This window comes from Elgaria multicarinata, chromosome 13 (genome assembly GCF_023053635.1).
Source record: "Elgaria multicarinata webbii isolate HBS135686 ecotype San Diego chromosome 13, rElgMul1.1.pri, whole genome shotgun sequence".
NCBI classification, from domain to species: Eukaryota; Metazoa; Chordata; class Lepidosauria; order Squamata; family Anguidae; genus Elgaria; species Elgaria multicarinata.
Window position 1 is genome coordinate 32,528,948 of NC_086183.1, and position 18,372 is coordinate 32,547,319.

The window sequence follows — 18,372 nt, forward strand, 5'->3', positions numbered from 1 at the left end:
CAGTGGAGGCTGGTGGCTCCAATGTCAGTGGGGTGGTGAATCTGCTCTTGGTTTCAGTCAGACCCCGTTAGAGCTCTATAGGAACTATCCAAGGCTCTAGATCTCATGGTGACATATTACACTTCGGGTTACAGAAATACACACAGATTTTATTGTGCAAGGCAGCAGGTGTTCCTTCAGGTACGCTGGGTCCAGTGTATGTTGGACCTTAAAGGTTAGCGGCAGCACCTCAAACTGGGCCGGGAACAAAGTAGGTAGCTAATACAGATGTTTCAGGAGCAATGTTTTATGGTCCCCAATTAAAATTCGGCCCCACCGCATTTTGAACCACTTGGAGGTTTTGAAATGTATCCATGGGCAGCCCCACACAGAGCGTGCTGCAGTAGTCAAACCTGGAGCTTAGCAAGACATGCATAGCTGAGATGCGATCCAAGTCATCGGGAGGACAGTACAGCTAGCGTATCAGGTTGAGCTGGGAAATAGGTGGCATCACCATCACCGGAGAATCCAGGAGCAAGATTGGGAACAAGAGGGTGGCCCCCCCCACTGTAAACTTGTTCCTGCGGAGGAGGAGGAGGAGCGTGACCCTGGCCAGAGCTGGCTGTTCACCAACTCCTGGATCCTGGAAGCCAGCTGCTTAGTTGATTTGCGCTTCGATTTTTTGGCCCTCATCCAGCCCATTGCTGATTCCAGAGAAGCGTTCAAAGACCTCGCTGCCTCGTTGGGATTTGAGGACAAGGAGAGCGGCCACGGCGTGTTATCGCCATACTGATGGTTCTGAACGCCAAATCCTCGGATGACTTCCCATGGTGGTGGAAATGAATTGGGGCAAGACTGAACCCTGTGCACGCCCCCCCCCCCAACACACACACATAGAGAACACCTGCGGAGCAGAACTGGCCTTCTCAGCTGCACTTCTTCCGACAGGTAAGAACAGACCCATTGCAAAACAGCGCCACCTGCTCCCATCACTGCCTCCCCAACCTGGTGCCCTCCAGGTGTGTCAGACTGCAACTCCTAGCATCCCCAGCCAGTATGCTAGGCTGCCCAGAAGGATACCATGACTGATGGTATTGAAAGCCGCCACGAAGTCCACGAGAATCCCTTTCTCCCCCAGTGGGTGGTCTACTTGCATGACCAAAGCAGCTTCTGTCCCCAGCGCAGGTTTGAAACCGGATTGAAATGGCGCTCGAAAGTCAGCCTCATCCAAGAGAACCCAGAGCTGGGCTCCCACCACCTGCTCCATCGCCTTGTCAAGAATTGGTCAATTCAAGAGCAGCCCGTAATTTCCAGGATCCTGGGAGGGCCTCTTCCCTGCCCTTCACTCCATCCTTCCAGTAATGTCCTTCTTGAGAGGGTCCAGGATTCCTCCTCCTCAAAATGTCAGCCGCTTTGGCTAGACTCCTCCAACTGGCTAAAGAAAGGCAAAGGTTTGAGTACGGGTGCTTGGCCAGACGGCTCCACCAAGATCTTACGAGCAGAGGAGAGGTACTGGTGCAGGCTCTGGGTTTTGGAGGGTCCTGGGGAAAGGCCCCTTCCATGGGGCCCCTCCTTCAGTAAGCCCACTGCCAGGGTCACCGACTGCTCTTTCTCCTCCTTCTCTTTCTCATCATCACTACGTCTTGCTTGCTTGACAGGCAGAGAGCCAGGAGACCGGGGCATCGTCGTCTCCTCCCCCTCCCCACTATTGTCTGAGCCAGAGCAGACTGTCTACCCACTCACTGCGCTCGACATCTAAGGTCCTCCTCTGAGTGCCTACTCCGAGGGAAACTCAGAGGATGGCAACAAGGGAGAGGGCCTTTTCAGTGGTGGCCCCCCAATTATGGAATGATCTCCCCGATGAGGCTCGCCTGGCGCCAACATTGTTACCTTTTTGGCACCAGGTTAAGACCTTTCTCTTCTCATACTGCAATGTATGAGAAGAGAAAGTATGACAAGAGAATCATAGTTATTCTTTTGTCATACTGCAGTTTCCTTATTTATTGATTTCTTACACTCATACCCCAACTTGCCCTCAAAGGATGAGCCCAAATCAGCATACGTGATCCTCCTCCTCTCCTCTCCCAAGATTCAAAACAACCTACACTTAATCACTGAGTGTGGGTTAGCGTGCTGTGTGAACAGCCCCTTAACTTGCAACTTGGGTTGAGTTCTCTGCTTGCATTCTGAAGTGGGACTACTCACTATGGGGGGAACTGTAGCTCAGTGGTAGCGCATGTGGTATGTGTGCAACCCGGTATCTCCAGTTGAAAAACCAGGGAGCAGACGATGGGGGAAAACCCCCTGCTGGGGCTGCTGCTACTCAGAGTAGACATGAACCTACCTGTACAATATGGTCAGCATCTAAGGTCCTCCTCCGGGTGCCTACTCCGAGGGAAGCTCGGAGGATGGCAACAAGGGAGAGGGCCTTTTCAGTGGTGGCCCCCCAATTATGGAATGATCTCCCCGACGAGGCTCGCCTGGTGCCAACATTGTTACCTTTTCGGCATCAGGTAAGACCTTTCACTTCTCACAGACATTTAACAGCATTTAACAACATACGCTGAGTGTGTTTGTTTTTAACGGACCCCAGAATAGCTGTTTTTATAAGGATACTGTTGTTTTTTATGCTTTTAAACTTTGTATATTTGTTTTAATGTTCACTGTTTTTAACTTTTGTAAACCGCCCAGAGAGCTTCTGCTATGGGGAGGTATATAAATGCAATAGATAAATAAATAAATAAATAAATAAATAAATAAATAAATAAGGGGCAGGAGAACAAGCAAGGTGCAATGGTAAGGAGGAGTAGCAAATCCAAGGGGCACTTGTCAGGGGGTCCCTGCGGGCTTGTGGGCCCAATGATGCCGACCTCTGTCACTGCCCACCCTGAAAGTTACACCGACTTACATCCCACAATGGCTTCTCAGATGCCTCAGGGAAGGCCACAAGCAGGACCCGAACCCAGATGCCGCCCCACACTGCAGCTGGTATCCAGATAAACCCCCTCTGAGCATGGAGGTTCTACTGCAGCCAATAGATCTCTCTCTCTCTCTGCCCCATCATGAACCCTAAGTGAGTGACCGTCACTTGTTCCATAAAGTGAGAAAAATGACCTTGTTTATGCCCTCGGTGTTGCAGCAACTGCAGGAAGGTCTGTAGCTCAGTAGCAGAGGACCTGCTTTGCATGCCAAAGGTCGCAGGTTCAATCCCTGGCTTCTCCAGGTAGCGCAAGCAAGAAAAAAAAAAAAAATCCTGCGTGAAATCCTGGAGAGCGGCTGCCAGTCAGTGCCAGCAGTACTGAGCTTAGATGGATCAGTGGCTTCTACTTCTACTGAGTCAGAAGGCAGGCTTCCTAGGTCCCTAATTGTGAGCAGGAAAGAAAGGGGAAGTAAATTATCACCTGCTCTTCAAAAATAGTCTTTTTAATGATAGAAACTCCCTGATCCCCTTATTCCTTCTGTGCTGTGTCTGAAGTTTAAATGGTGAGCTTGAGGACAGGACTGTGATGCTACTTATTTCCGTAAGCCACCCTTGGGGGTGGCTTTTTGGTGAAAGGACGAGGGTAGAAATGCTGCAAATGAATAAATAAACAGCTGAAACCCCTCCAAGCAGCAGCAAGCAGAAGAGGCCAAGGAGACCTCGGGGACGGACACCGTCGTCACAGGGGAGTCCAAGTGGGGTTGGTTGCGAGATTTTATTTTATTTTTATCTGCAAAGTGTTTAGCAAACAAGTCACAGTCGGTTCCTGAGCCATCCATGCTATTCACCGAAAGGCCGGGATTTATTAAGCCACGTTACGCCTTGGAACAATTCCACTGTTCAGCACTGAGCAGAGAAGTAAACACATCTTGTCGTCACCGAGTAGAGTCTGAAAAGTATAGAAATTCAAGGTGGTTTGTTGTTGTTTTTAAAAAAACTGATTAACCATCTGTTTTCTAACTGACTAATGAGTTGCTTAAATTTCTGTTTTACTGACGTCTTGACATAGGCACCCTTTTGGGGTAATTGAAGGAGGCGTGAGAAAGCTTGCAAATGAATCCCTTTTTTTAAAGCTACCCATTGATGTTAGGAGAAAAATATTTTCCATTGTAAATTTCCATATGACCATTGGCGTAACAGAACAGAACCAAACCATGTCCAGACCTGGTCCTCTTCCTCATCAAGAGCCCTTCACTCTCAGCCTTGCTGGTTGAGGGGTTAAAGCTTCTGTCAATTTCATCTCCTGAGTCAGCCTTGCAAATTGAATTTAAGATTGCAGCCCTGAGGACTAGAAGATTGAGGGCTCTTCTACTTCTTCTTGTTAATCTGAAACCTGTGATTCAAAAGAGCTTGGGTCTTGCACTCGATGTCAAATTACCCGCTTGTGGGCTGCTTTCGTGGAGAGCGTCAGTGCCAAGCAATTGCAACAGAAAGGATCAGGTACAGAAAGCGCTAACAAGCCTTGAGGATTCTTGGGGTGTGTGGGGCATGTGGGGCGGGGCTTGCTTTCGATTGTAACCTGCTCCAAAATCCGCTTGCTCAGGACGTGTCAGAGGAGTGGTGATGGTGTCTTATTCATCTCGCCATGTGCAAATCCAGCCTGGTGCATCCTGTCCATAGCCCCTTTTGGTTCAGGAGCCGGCTGATTGCACAATCCACCTGCTTGATATGACTGGCAGTTCTCTCATCAGGGAGCTGTTGATGTTTCAGATAGGTGCTGGGGCTCCAGAGCCTTCTAGCCCAGAAGTCCCTAATCCCAGGTCTATGGGTCTGGCGGTAGACAGACAGGTGTGGTTTAGAGGTATTTATTTATTTAAAACATTTGTATCCTGCCCTATTTCACTAGGATCTCAGGGTGGCGTACAGATAAAATCAGACAATATAAAACAATAAATATACACAGCTAAAAACAAATTAAACCATTAATCAAGTTAAAACCAATATATAATTTCAAAGCAGTTAAAAACAATTAAAACAGTTAAAACAATGTGCAAGCCAGCAGCCTTCCCCAACCAGGTGCCCTGCAGATGTCTTGGACTACAACTCCCATCATTCCCAATGGAAATGCTACCTGGGGTGATGGGAGTTGCAGTCTAGCACATCTGCGGGCTGGGGGAGGTTCGGGGGAGGACTCTGAAGCACAGCTGTGAAGCTCGCCTAATCTACCTGACAGGGTTGTTGTGAGGATAAAATGGGAGTGATGGTGGAGAACCAGGGACGCCAACCTGGGATCAAAACACTATAAACCATCCCGGGCACCACATAGCCTTGCTCCTGCAGGGATGAGCCCTGGAACTCATGTAGGTTCTGTGGAGAGTCCTTGAAACAGGAGGGTATGTGTGTGTTTCTGAGTCGGGATGGACATGAGTAGTGGTTCTGTGGAGAGTCCTTGAAACAGGAGGGTATGTGTGTGTTTTTGAGTCGGGATGGACATGAGTAGTGGCGGATGGAATGGGGGGGAGGGTGAGTTGAGTTTGCTCTGTCCTTCCCCCTCTCTTCCCCCTCCCCCTCCTCCCCCCCCCCCCCCCGGTCGATCTTGGGATTTCTTGCGTCGCACACCGGGTGCTTTTCTGCTTGGCTGCTCCTGATTGTTGCTCAGCAAATGCTGAAATTGACTGGAGAAGATTGTGAGCGAAAGATGAGGAAAATGCGCAGCATGTCAAGGAGTCTGAGAAGGACGTGGTGGTGGTGGGGGGGGCGAAGAAGACGCATCCTCTTTACTTGGGGCTTAATGAATGAATCAATGTTGAAAGGGTACCCAAGGGCTGTGGTGTGGGGCCCACTGCTCAGCCAGGGCAACCCATGAGCAGAGAGCCTGAGTCACCGTGGCTTCTGCAGGCCATATGTGGCTCAGCCTTGCAAATATCTCCCCAAGTTACTAGTCCACATTTCCAGAGAGCATGGAAGCAATCTTGCATGGGTTGGCATCGAGTGAAAGCCTTTTTATTTGTCTTGGTCTTTTAAGTCAAATACTTAAAGGGTTGTCACACAGAGGAGGGCCAGGATCTCTTCTCGATCCTCCCAGAGTGCAGGACACGGAATAACGGGCTCAAGTGACAGGAAGCCAGATTCCGCCTGGACATCAGGAAAAACTTCCTGACTGTTAGAGCAGTACGGCAATGGAACCAGTTACCTAGGGAGGTGGTGGTCTTTCCCACACTAGAGTCATTCAAGAGGCAGCTGGACAACCATCTGTCAGGGATGCTTTAAGGTGGATTCCTGCATTGAGCAGGGGGTTGGACTCAATAGCCTTTTAGGCACCTTCCAACTCTACTATTCTATGATTCTATTTTATTGCTTGGGTCTGTCTTGTCATACTGCAGTTTCCTTATTTATTGATTTCTTACACTCATACCCCAACTTGCCCTCAAAGGATGAGCCCAAATCAGCATACGTGATCCTCCTCCTCTCCTCTCCCAAGATTCAAAACAACCCACACTTAAGCACTGAGTGTGGGTTAGCGTGCTGTGTGAACAGCCCCTTAACTTGCAACTTGGGTTGAGTTCTCTGCTTGCATTCTGAAGTGGGACTACTCACTATGGGGGGAACTGTAGCTCAGTGGTAGCGCATGTGGTATGTGTGCAACCCGGTATCTCCAGTTGAAAAACCAGGGAGCAGACAATGGGGGAAAAACCCCTGGTGGGGCTGCTGCTACTCAGAGTAGACATGAACCTATCCGTACACTACGGTCAGCATCTAAGGTTCTCCTCTGGGTGCCTACTCCGAGGGAAGCTCGGAGGATGGCAACAAGGGAGAGGGCTTTTTCAGTGGTGGCCCCCCAATTATGGAATGATCTCCCCGACGAGGCTCGCCTGGAGCCAACATTGTTACCTTTTTGGCGCCAGGTCAAGACTTTTCTCCCGGGCACTTAACAGCATATGCTGAGTTTTTTAACTGACCCAGAATAGTTGTTTTTAATGGATATTGTCTGCTTTTATGCCTTTTAAGGTTTTAAATTTTGTATATTTATTTTTAAAGTTCACTGTTTTAATCTTTGTAAACCGCCCAGGGAGCTTCGGCTATGGAGCGGTATATAAATCTCTCGTCTCTTATTTCACCTTACTGTCCTGCTCGCACCCTTCGCTCTCATAACACGATGTCTCTTACTCACCCAAGAGTTTCTACTTCTCTCGCTCGTCTTCGCCCGTTTTCGCTTGCTGCCCCCTAGGCCTGGAATTCTCTTCCAGCGCATCTGCGAACCACGACATCGATTACAGTTTTTAAATCTTACTTGAAAACGTTTCTTTTCTCAAAAGCTTATAATCTGTAGTGTGACGATACTAATTCTTACGTCCCCCATGCTGGTTGGTGTTTTGAATTTTGTTTCATTTTGTTCTGTACAGCACCATGAAAATTGATGGCGCTACATAAATAAATAAATAAATAATAATAAATGTAACAATTAAATAAATAAGTATTGGGCTAGCTAGCCTATTGGTCTGACATAGTTTAAGGCAGGTTCCTGCGTGCTACTAATAACAAGGTCTTTTCAGTGATGGCTCCTGAACGGTAGGATTCCATTCCTTCCTAGATCCGCGGAACCTTTGTTTTCACAGGTGTTTTGGACTGTAGGCAATTAGAGTTGCTGTTTCGTAAGTACCTTCCTTATAGATGTGGCACTTGACCTGCTGAGATTTATGTCAATGTGGAACAAACATCTTTTCCGTGTTTTGATGGATTGCGGTGACTTCAGTTGAACAGCCGTTTGCATATTTGCAGAGAAATAAAATAATTACGTTCCCTTTGCAAGTTGCGTGTGGGTGCCCAGAGGAAGAAATGGGATGAGAGCAGGATGGGGTGGGGGGAGAAGTAAATGAAGGGAAGGGGGGAACCAACCGTAACCTTCCTCCTCTTTTTCAGGAGGCGGGGGCTCTCCCTGACAGAACCCGTCGCTTGGGGGACGCAGTGAGGCTGCCCCGAAATCGGATGGTTCTTGCATCACAATGGCGGCTCTATATGGCAGCGAAGTGAAATGCGTCAGCGTCGAGTGGGACTTTCTGCAGGGGCTCTTGGTGAAGAACCAGCCCGTGCCCTGGTAAGGTGGCACCATTTAAAATCATGGAATCAGAATTGTAGGATCCTCCTGTTGGACGGGGCCATTAAGTCCACCCCCCTGCGCAGTGCAGGAATACCTCCCCCCAATCATTGGGTCTCCCAGTCCCTTTTTGCAAAGGTGGAATGCCGTACCTGGGATGGTTAGCCATTCCCAAATACAGGAAGGCATTCACCCTAGCAAGATTCAATGTCCTGCCCTCCAAGTTGCTGGAGGGCAGATATAAGAAAATTCCATCCAAAAATAGATGCTGCCCATCTAACAACATCAAGGTGGAATCCATTCTACATGTTCTCTTCCACTGCAATTTTTACCAACAGGCAAGGAAAAACCTAATATGTTCTATCACGCAACGTTTCCCGGGACGCTCCCCCGAGTCACTTCTGATTAGTCTACTCCAGGGCTCCAGCAAATCTATCACTGAGCAGGTGGCCAAATTCCTGAATGTGGCCATCCGCACCAGATCTCTTATGGATGTCTGTGTTTAAATCCACAGGTTAGCAACTTCATCACTTATACATCCCTCCCCTTTTCACTCTGAAAGGCTTTTAATAACTCGATCCTGTTTCCTTCCCAAAAACCATAGAATAACAATCCAGTAGTTTTTATCATTAGTGGTTTTGTACCACGTCTCTTACTTCCCTGTTCTCAATTTGCACTGCTTTATAAAACTGTGTATCTTCTTGTTTTATATTGGTCTGTTGACTGTAAATAAAGAATGAATGAATGAATAAATACCTCCAGGGATGGAGAGCCCATCACCTCCCTAGGCAGTTGGTCCCATTGTCAAACCGCTCTGTCTGTTAGGAGGTCTTTCCTAAATCTGCCTTCTTGTAACTTAAGCCCGTTATTTCCTGCCCTACAATCTTGGGGAACAGGTTGTGGGACTCTTCTGTGCAACAGCCCTTTAGGTAATTGAAAAGTGCTTTTCTACCCATCCACCCCCGCCCTCAGTCTTCGCTTCTCAAGGCAGACCGATTAGTTCGACGCTTAAAGAAATGTGCAGATCACTGGAACCGCCGTATAGTTGCCACAGAGCGGGGGTGGGCAACTTGTGGTCCAAATGTTTTGGCCTACAATTCCCCATCAGCTCCATGCCGCCTAGCCAATGGTGAGGCCCTGCTGGGAACTGTAGGCCAAAACATCTGGAGGGCCACCATTTGCCCACCTCTGCCGTAGAGATTTCTTTGGGAGCAGGGATTTCAAGGACGGAGACGAGGCGTCCTGTGGGATGACAGCCCATGTTCACTTAGAAGAGGTGCAGCAAAGGGCAGCCAGAATGAGGAGGGGCCTGGAGCCACTCCCCGACGAGGACAGGTTGCAAAGTCTGGGGTTTGTTAGATTAGGGGGAAAGGGAGTAAAGTCAGACTAGAGAGAAGTTTGTAAAAATGGTGTGTAGAAAGTAGACAGGGGAAGACATTCCTCTCTCTTTCTCCTAATAGAATCTCCAACCATTCAACATCATGGGGTCATCCCATGGCGTTGAATGGTTGGCGATTCAGGACAGATCAAAAGAAGGACTTCTTCACGCAGCACAGAGTTAAACTATGGGATTCGCTATCCCCAGGTATGGTGGTGGCCACCCATTTGGATGGCTTTAAAAGGGGGTTGCATAAACTCCTGGAGGAGAAAGAGATCCATGGCTACTGGTCCCGATGGCTATATATTGCCTTCAGTATCAGAAGCAATATTCAGCCATGGGTGGGACGGTGCTGCCGTGCAGGTGGTTGTTTGGCCATAGTTTGGAAAGAGGACGTTGGATGAGCTACGTAGGACTCAGCTCTGTCCCACCAGAGCTCTTACGTTGGTATGGATTTCTCTTAGAATCATAGAATCATAGAATAGAAGAGTCGGAAGGGACCTACAAGGCCATCGAGTCCAACCCCCTGCTCAATGCAGGAATCCATTGAGCTTTTTATACTGTATTTTGTAATTGTGCTTTTAACCTGTTGGTTGTGTTATTGTGGTTTTAATTTTTGTGAACCGCCCAGAGCGCTTCGGCTATTGGGCGGTATAAAAATGTAATAAATAAATAAATAAATAAATAAAATCCACCCTAAAGCATCCCCGACGGATGCTTGTCCAGCTGCCTCTTGAAGGCCTCTAGTGTGGGAGAGCCCACAACCTCCCTAGGTAACTGATTCCATTGTCGTACTGCTCTAACAGTCAGGAAGTTTTTCCTGACGTCCATCTGGAATCTTCTTTGAAGTTGCATTGGAGAGAAGAGCTTCTGCCACGAACATTTTCTTAGTCCATTGCAACAAAACCAGCAAAGAGTCTTCTGCACCTTGAAGTCAAGCAATTTTTTTCTGGCCAACCGCAATCCGTCACACGCAACGCCCGCCCCATTTCGCCGCCTCCCCACCTCTTATTTCTGTCTCATCTCTCTTTCTCTGTCTTCTTCCTTATCTTCTCTGATTGAGAGCAGGGCTCTATATTTTCAGTAATTCCTTGGAGCCCCTAAGACAGCCTTCCTCAACCTGGGGCGCTCCAGATGTGTTGGACTGCATCTCCCAGAATGCCCCAGCCAGCTGGCTGGGGCATTCTGGGAGTTGTAGTCCAACACATCTGGAGCGCCCCAGGTTGAGGAAGGCTGCCCTAAGACTTAGTACAACAGGGATATAATTGGATTCTTGGAAGACGCTTTTCTTTTCTTCCTGGTAGTTTTGTACCCCCCAGAGGGGACATTATATTTGTTTTTTTTTGTTTGTTTTTTTCTCCTTCAAAGCTGTTACGGTCTTTGTTCTAATTTCAGCCTACAATTCTCCTTCATTTGGGTGATCACTTATTGTTATAGGATAATGTGGGGTGGGGGTGGGGAATGGCACACCGACACCTGTTGGTCTTTTCTTCCGTTCCTTCTGCTCGTGGGGCTCCCTGTTTTTATTTCTCAGATCTGGTTTAGGTGAGAGTGAGGCTTCGCAGCCTCCCCCAACTGGTGCCCACCAGATAAATAAATACCAGGAAACGGCACTCAAGGCAGTTCACAACAGTAAAGGCCAACATTTAAAACAAAAAAATGTAATCAAACCAATACATTAAAAACACAATTGGAAACCCACCGGTAAAAGAATAAAGGCTTGTTGTTAAGCCTGGGACTGAGGAACCCATGATCCCCCATGATGGACTACAGTTTCTATCAATCTGGACCCTTGGCCTTTCTGGCTGAGGTTGATGTTTGAAGCCAATGACATTTAGTAGGCTGCAAGATTTTGACCCCACTTTATTATTATTTATTGCATTTATAGTCTGTCTTTTTTCCTCCAAGGAGGCATACATAATCCTCCTCCTCTCCATTTTATCCTCATAGAATCATAGAATAGCAGAGTTGGAAGGGGCCTACAAGGCCATCGAGTCCAACCCCCTGCTCAATGCATGAATCCACCCTAAAGCATCCCAGACAGATGGTAGTCCTCACAACAACCCTGTGGGTAGGCTAGGCTGAGAGTCGGTGACTGGACCAAAGCCACCCAGTGGGTTTCCATGGCTGAGTGGGGACTAGAACCCGGATCTCCCGATTCCCAGTCCGACACTCTAACCACTACACCACACTGGCTTTAGTCTGTCGGCCCCCAGCATATCCCTGCTAACTCTGCCCGGTCCTCCTTCCCTTGCCCAGCCTGCAGGCCCTGCGGAAGGAGAAGTCCCGCAACGCGGCCCGCTCCCGCCGGGGCAAGGAGAACTTTGAGTTCTATGAGCTGGCCAAGATGCTGCCGCTGCCCGGAGCCATCACCAGCCAGCTGGACAAGGCCTCCATCGTCCGCCTCACCATCAGTTACCTCAAGATGCGTGACTTCGCCAACCACGGCGACCCCCCCTGGAGCCTGCGAGCAGAAGGGCCTTCCCCAGCCAGCAAAGGTGAGTGCCGGTTCCAGGTGGGCTCAAACGGGATGCCGTCCCCCCTCCCCCGGTGCGCATGGTGTGCGGCCGCCATCTTGGTGGGGCCATCTGGCTGCAGTGGAGAAAGGAGGAGGAGGAGGAGCAATCATGGCTTGGATTTCAGGGGTTGGGGACCGGCGGTTGAGCAGGCCCAGCCCTTGCGGTGCTGAGTGCTAGAGGCGCATTGCTTGAGCAGCGTCTGGCTTCTCTTGGGAGGCTGCGGCGTCCCTTGTGAGACTCTCAAGGGCTTTGGGAGAAGAGTACAGGAGACCAGCTCTAACGGATTGGGATGGGGTGTGTGTGTGTAATACGCCACCCTTTAATTAGTGTTGGTGTGTGCCGATGCTGGTGAAAATCTGACATCTGCAACCTTGAATACGTTACGCCACTGGAGTGAATGTGCATGAACGTTATTTTGCACGATTCTGCAGTCCCCCCTTCCTCCATAACCCTGCTTCTATGAGTCATGATGTGTGTGAGTGTAGAGGAAGCCAAGAAACTACATGTCACTGGGGTGGAAGGGTGGGGGGCAGACGGTCAAAAATCTAGGTAAGGGATGGACACTCTGCTGCCAACCACCAGAAAATCTCATTCAACCATCTCTTGGGCTTTTGGGCTTTCAACAGGCATTGAAACGTCATACTTCCAAGCATAAATATATTTTTTTAGCTATGAGGACTAGATACTTGGTCTCTTTTCTTAAAAAAGAAAGGAACTGGCCAGTTCTCAAGAAACTGTGTCACGGTGCCCATATTTTATTCTGTGTTTTTTCTTTGTGCAGTGGTGATTGTTGAGCTAGTATTGGTATAGAGTGAAAGGCTATACCAGGGAGACTTGGGTTTAAATTTATTTATTTATTTATTTATTACATTTCTGTACCGCCCAATAGCCGGAACTCTCTGGGCGGTTCATAAAAATTAAAATCAAAGTATAAAACAACAGTATAAAACCACAATATAAAATACAATATAAAAGATCAACCAGATAAAAACAGCAGCAATGCAAAATTACAAATTAAAACACCAAGTTAAAATTAAATTGATAGACTGTTAAAATGCTGGGAGAATAAAAAGGTCTGAAAGAATGTAGTGTAGGTGCCAGGTGAACCTCCTTAGGGAGCTCATTTCATAGCCAGGGTGCCACAGCAGAGAAGGCCCTGCTCCTGGTAGCCGCCTGCCTCACTTTCTTTGGCAGGGGCTCGCGGAGAAGGACCCCTGAGGATGACCTTAGGGTTCAGGCAGGTACATATGGGAGGAGGTGAACTATGAAATCCTCACTGAACCATGAAATTCACTGGGTGACTTTAGACCAGTCGCCGCCTCTCAGCCTAAGACTGGAGACAGAGACATAGGATCTAGCCCAGTATTGTCAACACTGACTGGCAGCATCTTTGCAAGGTTGCAGGCAGGAATTTTTCCAGCCCTACCTGGGGATGGCAAGGATCAAACGGGGACCTTTTGCATGCAAAGTGAGTGCTGTACCACTGAGCTGAGGCCTTTCAGCGGGCTGGGAGAAGGTTTTGGGTCCCCTGATATATGTACACATTTCCTTGGTCTTAACATTGCCTGCGGATGAATACGTTTTGCAGGTCTTGGAAACAATATTAAAAACCTACCCAACCTGTTTTACTGGAAGCAAAAGTGAGACAAGTAAGCTGAGCAGCCATTTCAATGGTGGAAAAAAAGCTCCTTGTCTGTCTCTGAGGATAAAATGAGGGTTTGGGGAAGAACCATGTAGCTCCTTGGAGATGGGGTGGGATAAAGATGATGATGATGATGATGATAAATAATAATAATATTGTTACAGTTCTATATTGCCCAATAGCCAAAGCTCTCTGGGAATAATAGTAATAATAATAATAATAATAATAATAATAATAATAATAATAATGGTAATATGTGCAAAGTCACTTGCAATACAAAATATGCAAGTCCTAAAACACCACTACTGACCTCTGAAAGGGATATGGAACTGAGGTGTAAGATGTCTTCCTGTTTGGATTCTTGGAAGCTGGACTATTTGTCCATCTAGGGCAGTGTTACCCGCTTGGGCCGGCAGCGGCTCTGCAGGCAGAGAGAGGCCGCTGGGGAGATGAACCTGGAGTGGCAAGCCCAGCAGCCACTCCGTCCCTGAGCCACGGTCCGTCCTGTCCTGCAGCTCGCCTGCAAATCCCCCAAACCTCTGGGTGTGCCTGCAATGCCACATTTAACGGAGGACCGCCCGTCTCTTTGAAATCTGTCTCTGAGTCCGTCCATTCTCTCGTTCCACCCCCACCCCACGCACACCAGTTCCTCTTGAAAAGGCCTTGCGGCTGCTCCATTCCTACACACACATACGTACACACACAGACACATACAGCCTTGCACACACACACACACACACGCACACACGCACAGGCCCTCGCCCAGATAAAATAGCATTGATTAGCCATGCAATAAATCACCATTTAAATAATGCAGCTTCAAAGTGTGTAATTAAATAAATTAACTGCCTTGGAAGAATACAGGCTTGCAGCAATTTCTGATTACTATCATTACCCGCAGGGTAATTATCAGCCAAATAACGAGTGTTCCATGAAATAGGGATAAACATCTGCCTATTGTTTGGGGATGCTGGGCGAGGTAGTGTCCGTTTTCTTCCCCCTCTCGCCTCCCCCCACCCACCCACCAGCAGATTCCAGCACTGAGGAAGAGACATCTTTCTGTGAAGTCTGCCTCCCCCACCCACTCCCCTCACTTCCAACGCTGCTTCCCCCAGATTGCAAGAGAAGCCAAAATCTGTAGGGAATGAATTCTATTCGTGATTGGCTTTGGAAGAGGGGTGCCGCTGCGGCCGAGAACTTTTCAGAACGATGGAAGAGGTCTTCCTCTATTGTTTTGCCACAGCTGTGTCCTGGAAAAGAGATTTGAATCTCTTCAAAGAGAGGGCAGCCTGGTGGTCAGGACAGGGTGGAGTCTGAGAGACCGGATGCTGAAGTGCTTGCTGGCTTAACCCTGTCCGGGGGGGCGGGGGGGCTGGCTGGTGGTACACCTGCCACGACATTTTATTTATTTATTATTGCATTTATACCCTGCCTTTTTTCCTCCAAGGAACCCAAGGTGGCATACATAATCGTCCTCCTCCTCTCCATCTTATCCTCACAACAACAACCCTGTGAGGTAGGCTGTGCTGAGAGTTTGTGACTGGCCCAAAGTCACCCAGTGGGTTTCCATGTCCGAGTGGGGACTAGAACCTGGATCTCCCGTCTCCCAGTCCAACACTCTAGCCACCACACCACACCGGCTCTCTAGCTAGCTTTCTGCAATGGGGACTAGGGACTTATATGGAAGGAAGCCTATAGAGCAGAGGAGGGGCCATGGCTCAGTTGCAAGCAAAGGTCCCGGGTTCAATCTCCATGTGGGGTTAGGAAAGACCCCTGCCTAAAATGCTGGCGGGGCGCTGCCAGTCAGTGTCCTCAATACTGACCTGGTAGAATGAGGCAGCTTCATCTGTTCCATATGGTGTTGAACCTGGCCTGCCTGGGGTCTCCATCTGGCCGTCCGGGGGTCCCCAAATGGCCACCCTCTTTCAGATGAGAGGCATTGCTGCTCTCGGCGTTCTTGAGACTGAGCAAACAATGCATTTGAATTGAAAAGTGGATGAATTTCTCAGCTTCTGTACTCTGTACGCCTGCTGTGTTCCATTTCAGAAGAATAGCCGTTATGGGTTCAGTCTCTCGGTGTGAGTGCGACAATATCCACACCCGTGCAACGCGGTGGGCCTGGGCCTGATCCTGATCCTGCAAAGCACTCCGAAGCCCCGCCGATTTCCACGGGAATTAGCACAGCTCTTTGCAACACATTTATGCTGCTATTCATGCAACATTTTAGAACAACATCCCTGATGCAACAACAACCGAAGTTATTTGTTAATCAGTTGTAAGACAGCAGCAGCATCTAAAGTCTAAATGGGTTATTTATTTATTTATTACGTTTTTATATCGCCCAATAGCCGAAGCTCTCTGGACGGTTCACAAAATTTTTCTGATTTATGGAAGAACTGAACTTAAATAGGTATAAAGAAGCATGAAGAGGAAGACTCAGAGGAGATAAGCCACGCTGGAGCTTCTGTCTATAGCTTGGGTTAAGACCAGCCTTCAACGACCTGCTGCCCTCCAGATGTTTTATATTACAACTCTCAGCATTCTTGACCATTGGTCATGCTGGCTGGGGCTGATGGGAGTTGAAGTCCAAAGCATCTGGAGGCCACCACATTGGGGAAGGCTGGCTTTGACAACGTGGTATCTGAGGACACGTGGTGTGGCAAACTTGCTGCCTAGAATATTTTGTAGATAGGTGGGATATAATTGGAAATAGTAATAATAATGATTAATAAGGGCTTACTGCCTCTGTTACTGTGCTACCTCCAGTAGCAGAGGCAGTAAGCCTGTATACACAAGTTGCTGGGGAACATGGGTGGGAGGGTGTTGTACCAGTGTCCTGCTTGTGGGTCCCCTGGTCAACAGCTGGTTGGCCACTGCGTGAACAAAGCGCTGGATTAGAACGGGCCCTCAGTCTGATCCTGCATGGCTCTTCTTATGTTGATGATGATGATGATGATGATAATAATAATAATAATAATAATAATAATAATAAATTAATAATCATTAGCAAAGAGAAGAATGCCTGGATAATCTATGAACAATACCTTGAGTTCCATGATGGGAGAAAGGCAGGGTATACATTTATTATTATTATTATTATTATTATTATTATTATTATTATTATTATTTATTTATTTATATAGCACCATCAGTGTACACGGTGCTGTACAGATAACACAGTAAATAGCAAGACCCTGCCGCATAGGCTTACAATCTAATAAATTGTAGTAAACAATAAAGAGGGAAGGAGAATGCAAACAGGCACAGGGAAGTCTAAACAGGCACCGGGTAGGGTGAAGCTAACAGTATAGAGTCAGAACAAACTCAATATTTGAAGGCTATAGGGAAAAGAAAAGTTTTTAGCTGAGTTTTAAAAGCAGTGATTGAGTTTGTAGTTCTCAAGTGTTCTGGAAGAGCGTTCCAGGCGTAAGGGGCAGCAGAAGAAAAAGGACAAAGCCAAGTAAGGGAAGTGGAGGTCCTTGGGCAAGCGAGAAGCATGGCATCAGAGGAGCGGAGAGCACGAGCGGGGCGGTAGTGTGAGATGAGAGAGGAGAGATAGGCAGGAGCTAGACCGTGAAGAGCTTTGAAGGTCAGCAGGAGAAGTTTATATTGGATTCTGGAGTGAATTGGAAGCCAATGAGGAGATTTCAGAAGTGGAGTGACATGGTCAGAGCGGCGGGCCAAGAAGATGATCTAGGCAAAAAGAGCCAAAAATCACCCTGTTTGTGCAGAGGCTGTTGGCTTCAGACTTCTATGAACTCTCATACTTTAGACTTGAGCATTGAAACTCTTTCAGCTCAAGGGCTGAATTCAGTTTCAGAGACTCACTTTGGGGGGTGGGGGGCTGCATTTCAGTGGTGGGCGGGGCCAGAGGTAACAGGGGCGGCCCCAGCTGCCAGTGTATGTTAGCTTCAAGCTCTGGCTGCCAGCAGCTAAGCGTTAAGAGAGCATTTCTCTGGCTTTTAGAATGGAAAAGTCATGAAACCGTCAAACAATTTTGGCAGTCAGGGGACAGTGGGCCCAGCTGTCTGTGGAAACTCAGAGGGCTGGATTGAGACCCTAGGTAGATTGGCTATGGCCCGCAGGTTTCATAGAATCATAGAATAGCAGAGTTGGAAGGGGCCTACAAGGCCATCGAGTCCAACCCCCTGCTCAATGCAGGAATCCACCCTAAAGCATCCCTGACAGATGAATGTCCAGCTGCCTCTTGAAGGCCTCTAGTGTGGGAGAGCCCACAACCTCCCTAGGTAACTGATTCCATTGTTGTACTGCTCTAACGATCAGGAAGTTTTTCCTGATGTCCAGCTGGAATCTGGTTTCCTTTAACTTGAGCCCGTTATTCCGTGTCCTGCACTCTGGGAGGATCAAGAAGAGATCCTGGCCCTTAAAATACCTTTTAAGTATTTGAAGAGTGCTATGACGTCTCCCCAACACTCCTGCTTTAGATTGTAAGCTTCTTGAGGGCAGGGACCTCCCTCCCTCCCCCCCCCCCTCTCAGTAAAAGACAAATAACCACCTATAAAACTTGGCGATGGCAGTCAAGTTCTTCCTGCTCTGAGGACTGTAAACAGTTCCTCCTTCCAGATGAAACTGGAACCCAGGAATCCTGACTCTCAACACCTTGCCTGCCTGGCAAATTACCCGCCCCCCCAAAGAGACTGTTGGCCAGCAATTTCCCCTGTACTAATTACCATCTTTGACCTGGGGCCAATTTCCCAATCAATCGCATTAGCGCAATTAGCAGCGGTTTTTAATGCCGACAGCAAGGATCTTCCCGGAGCTTAGCCAGGGAAAAATATTAAGGTCATGTTGATTAATCAATCAGCGGTTTATTAAACA

At 48.1% G+C, this 18,372-nt stretch overlaps 1 protein-coding gene across 1 annotated transcript in view; it reads left to right on the forward strand.

Annotated features, from left to right (window-relative positions):
- NPAS1 (neuronal PAS domain protein 1) overlaps positions 1-18,372 on the forward strand; it is an 84,866-nt gene that overhangs the window by 9,274 nt on the left and 57,220 nt on the right. Inside the window, exons 2-3 of the mRNA XM_063140825.1 lie at positions 7,820-7,994; positions 11,632-11,870. Of these exons, the coding sequence (XP_062996895.1) occupies positions 7,903-7,994; positions 11,632-11,870 (331 nt within the window). The 5' untranslated portion in view covers positions 7,820-7,902. The remainder of the gene's footprint in view (positions 1-7,819; positions 7,995-11,631; positions 11,871-18,372) is intronic.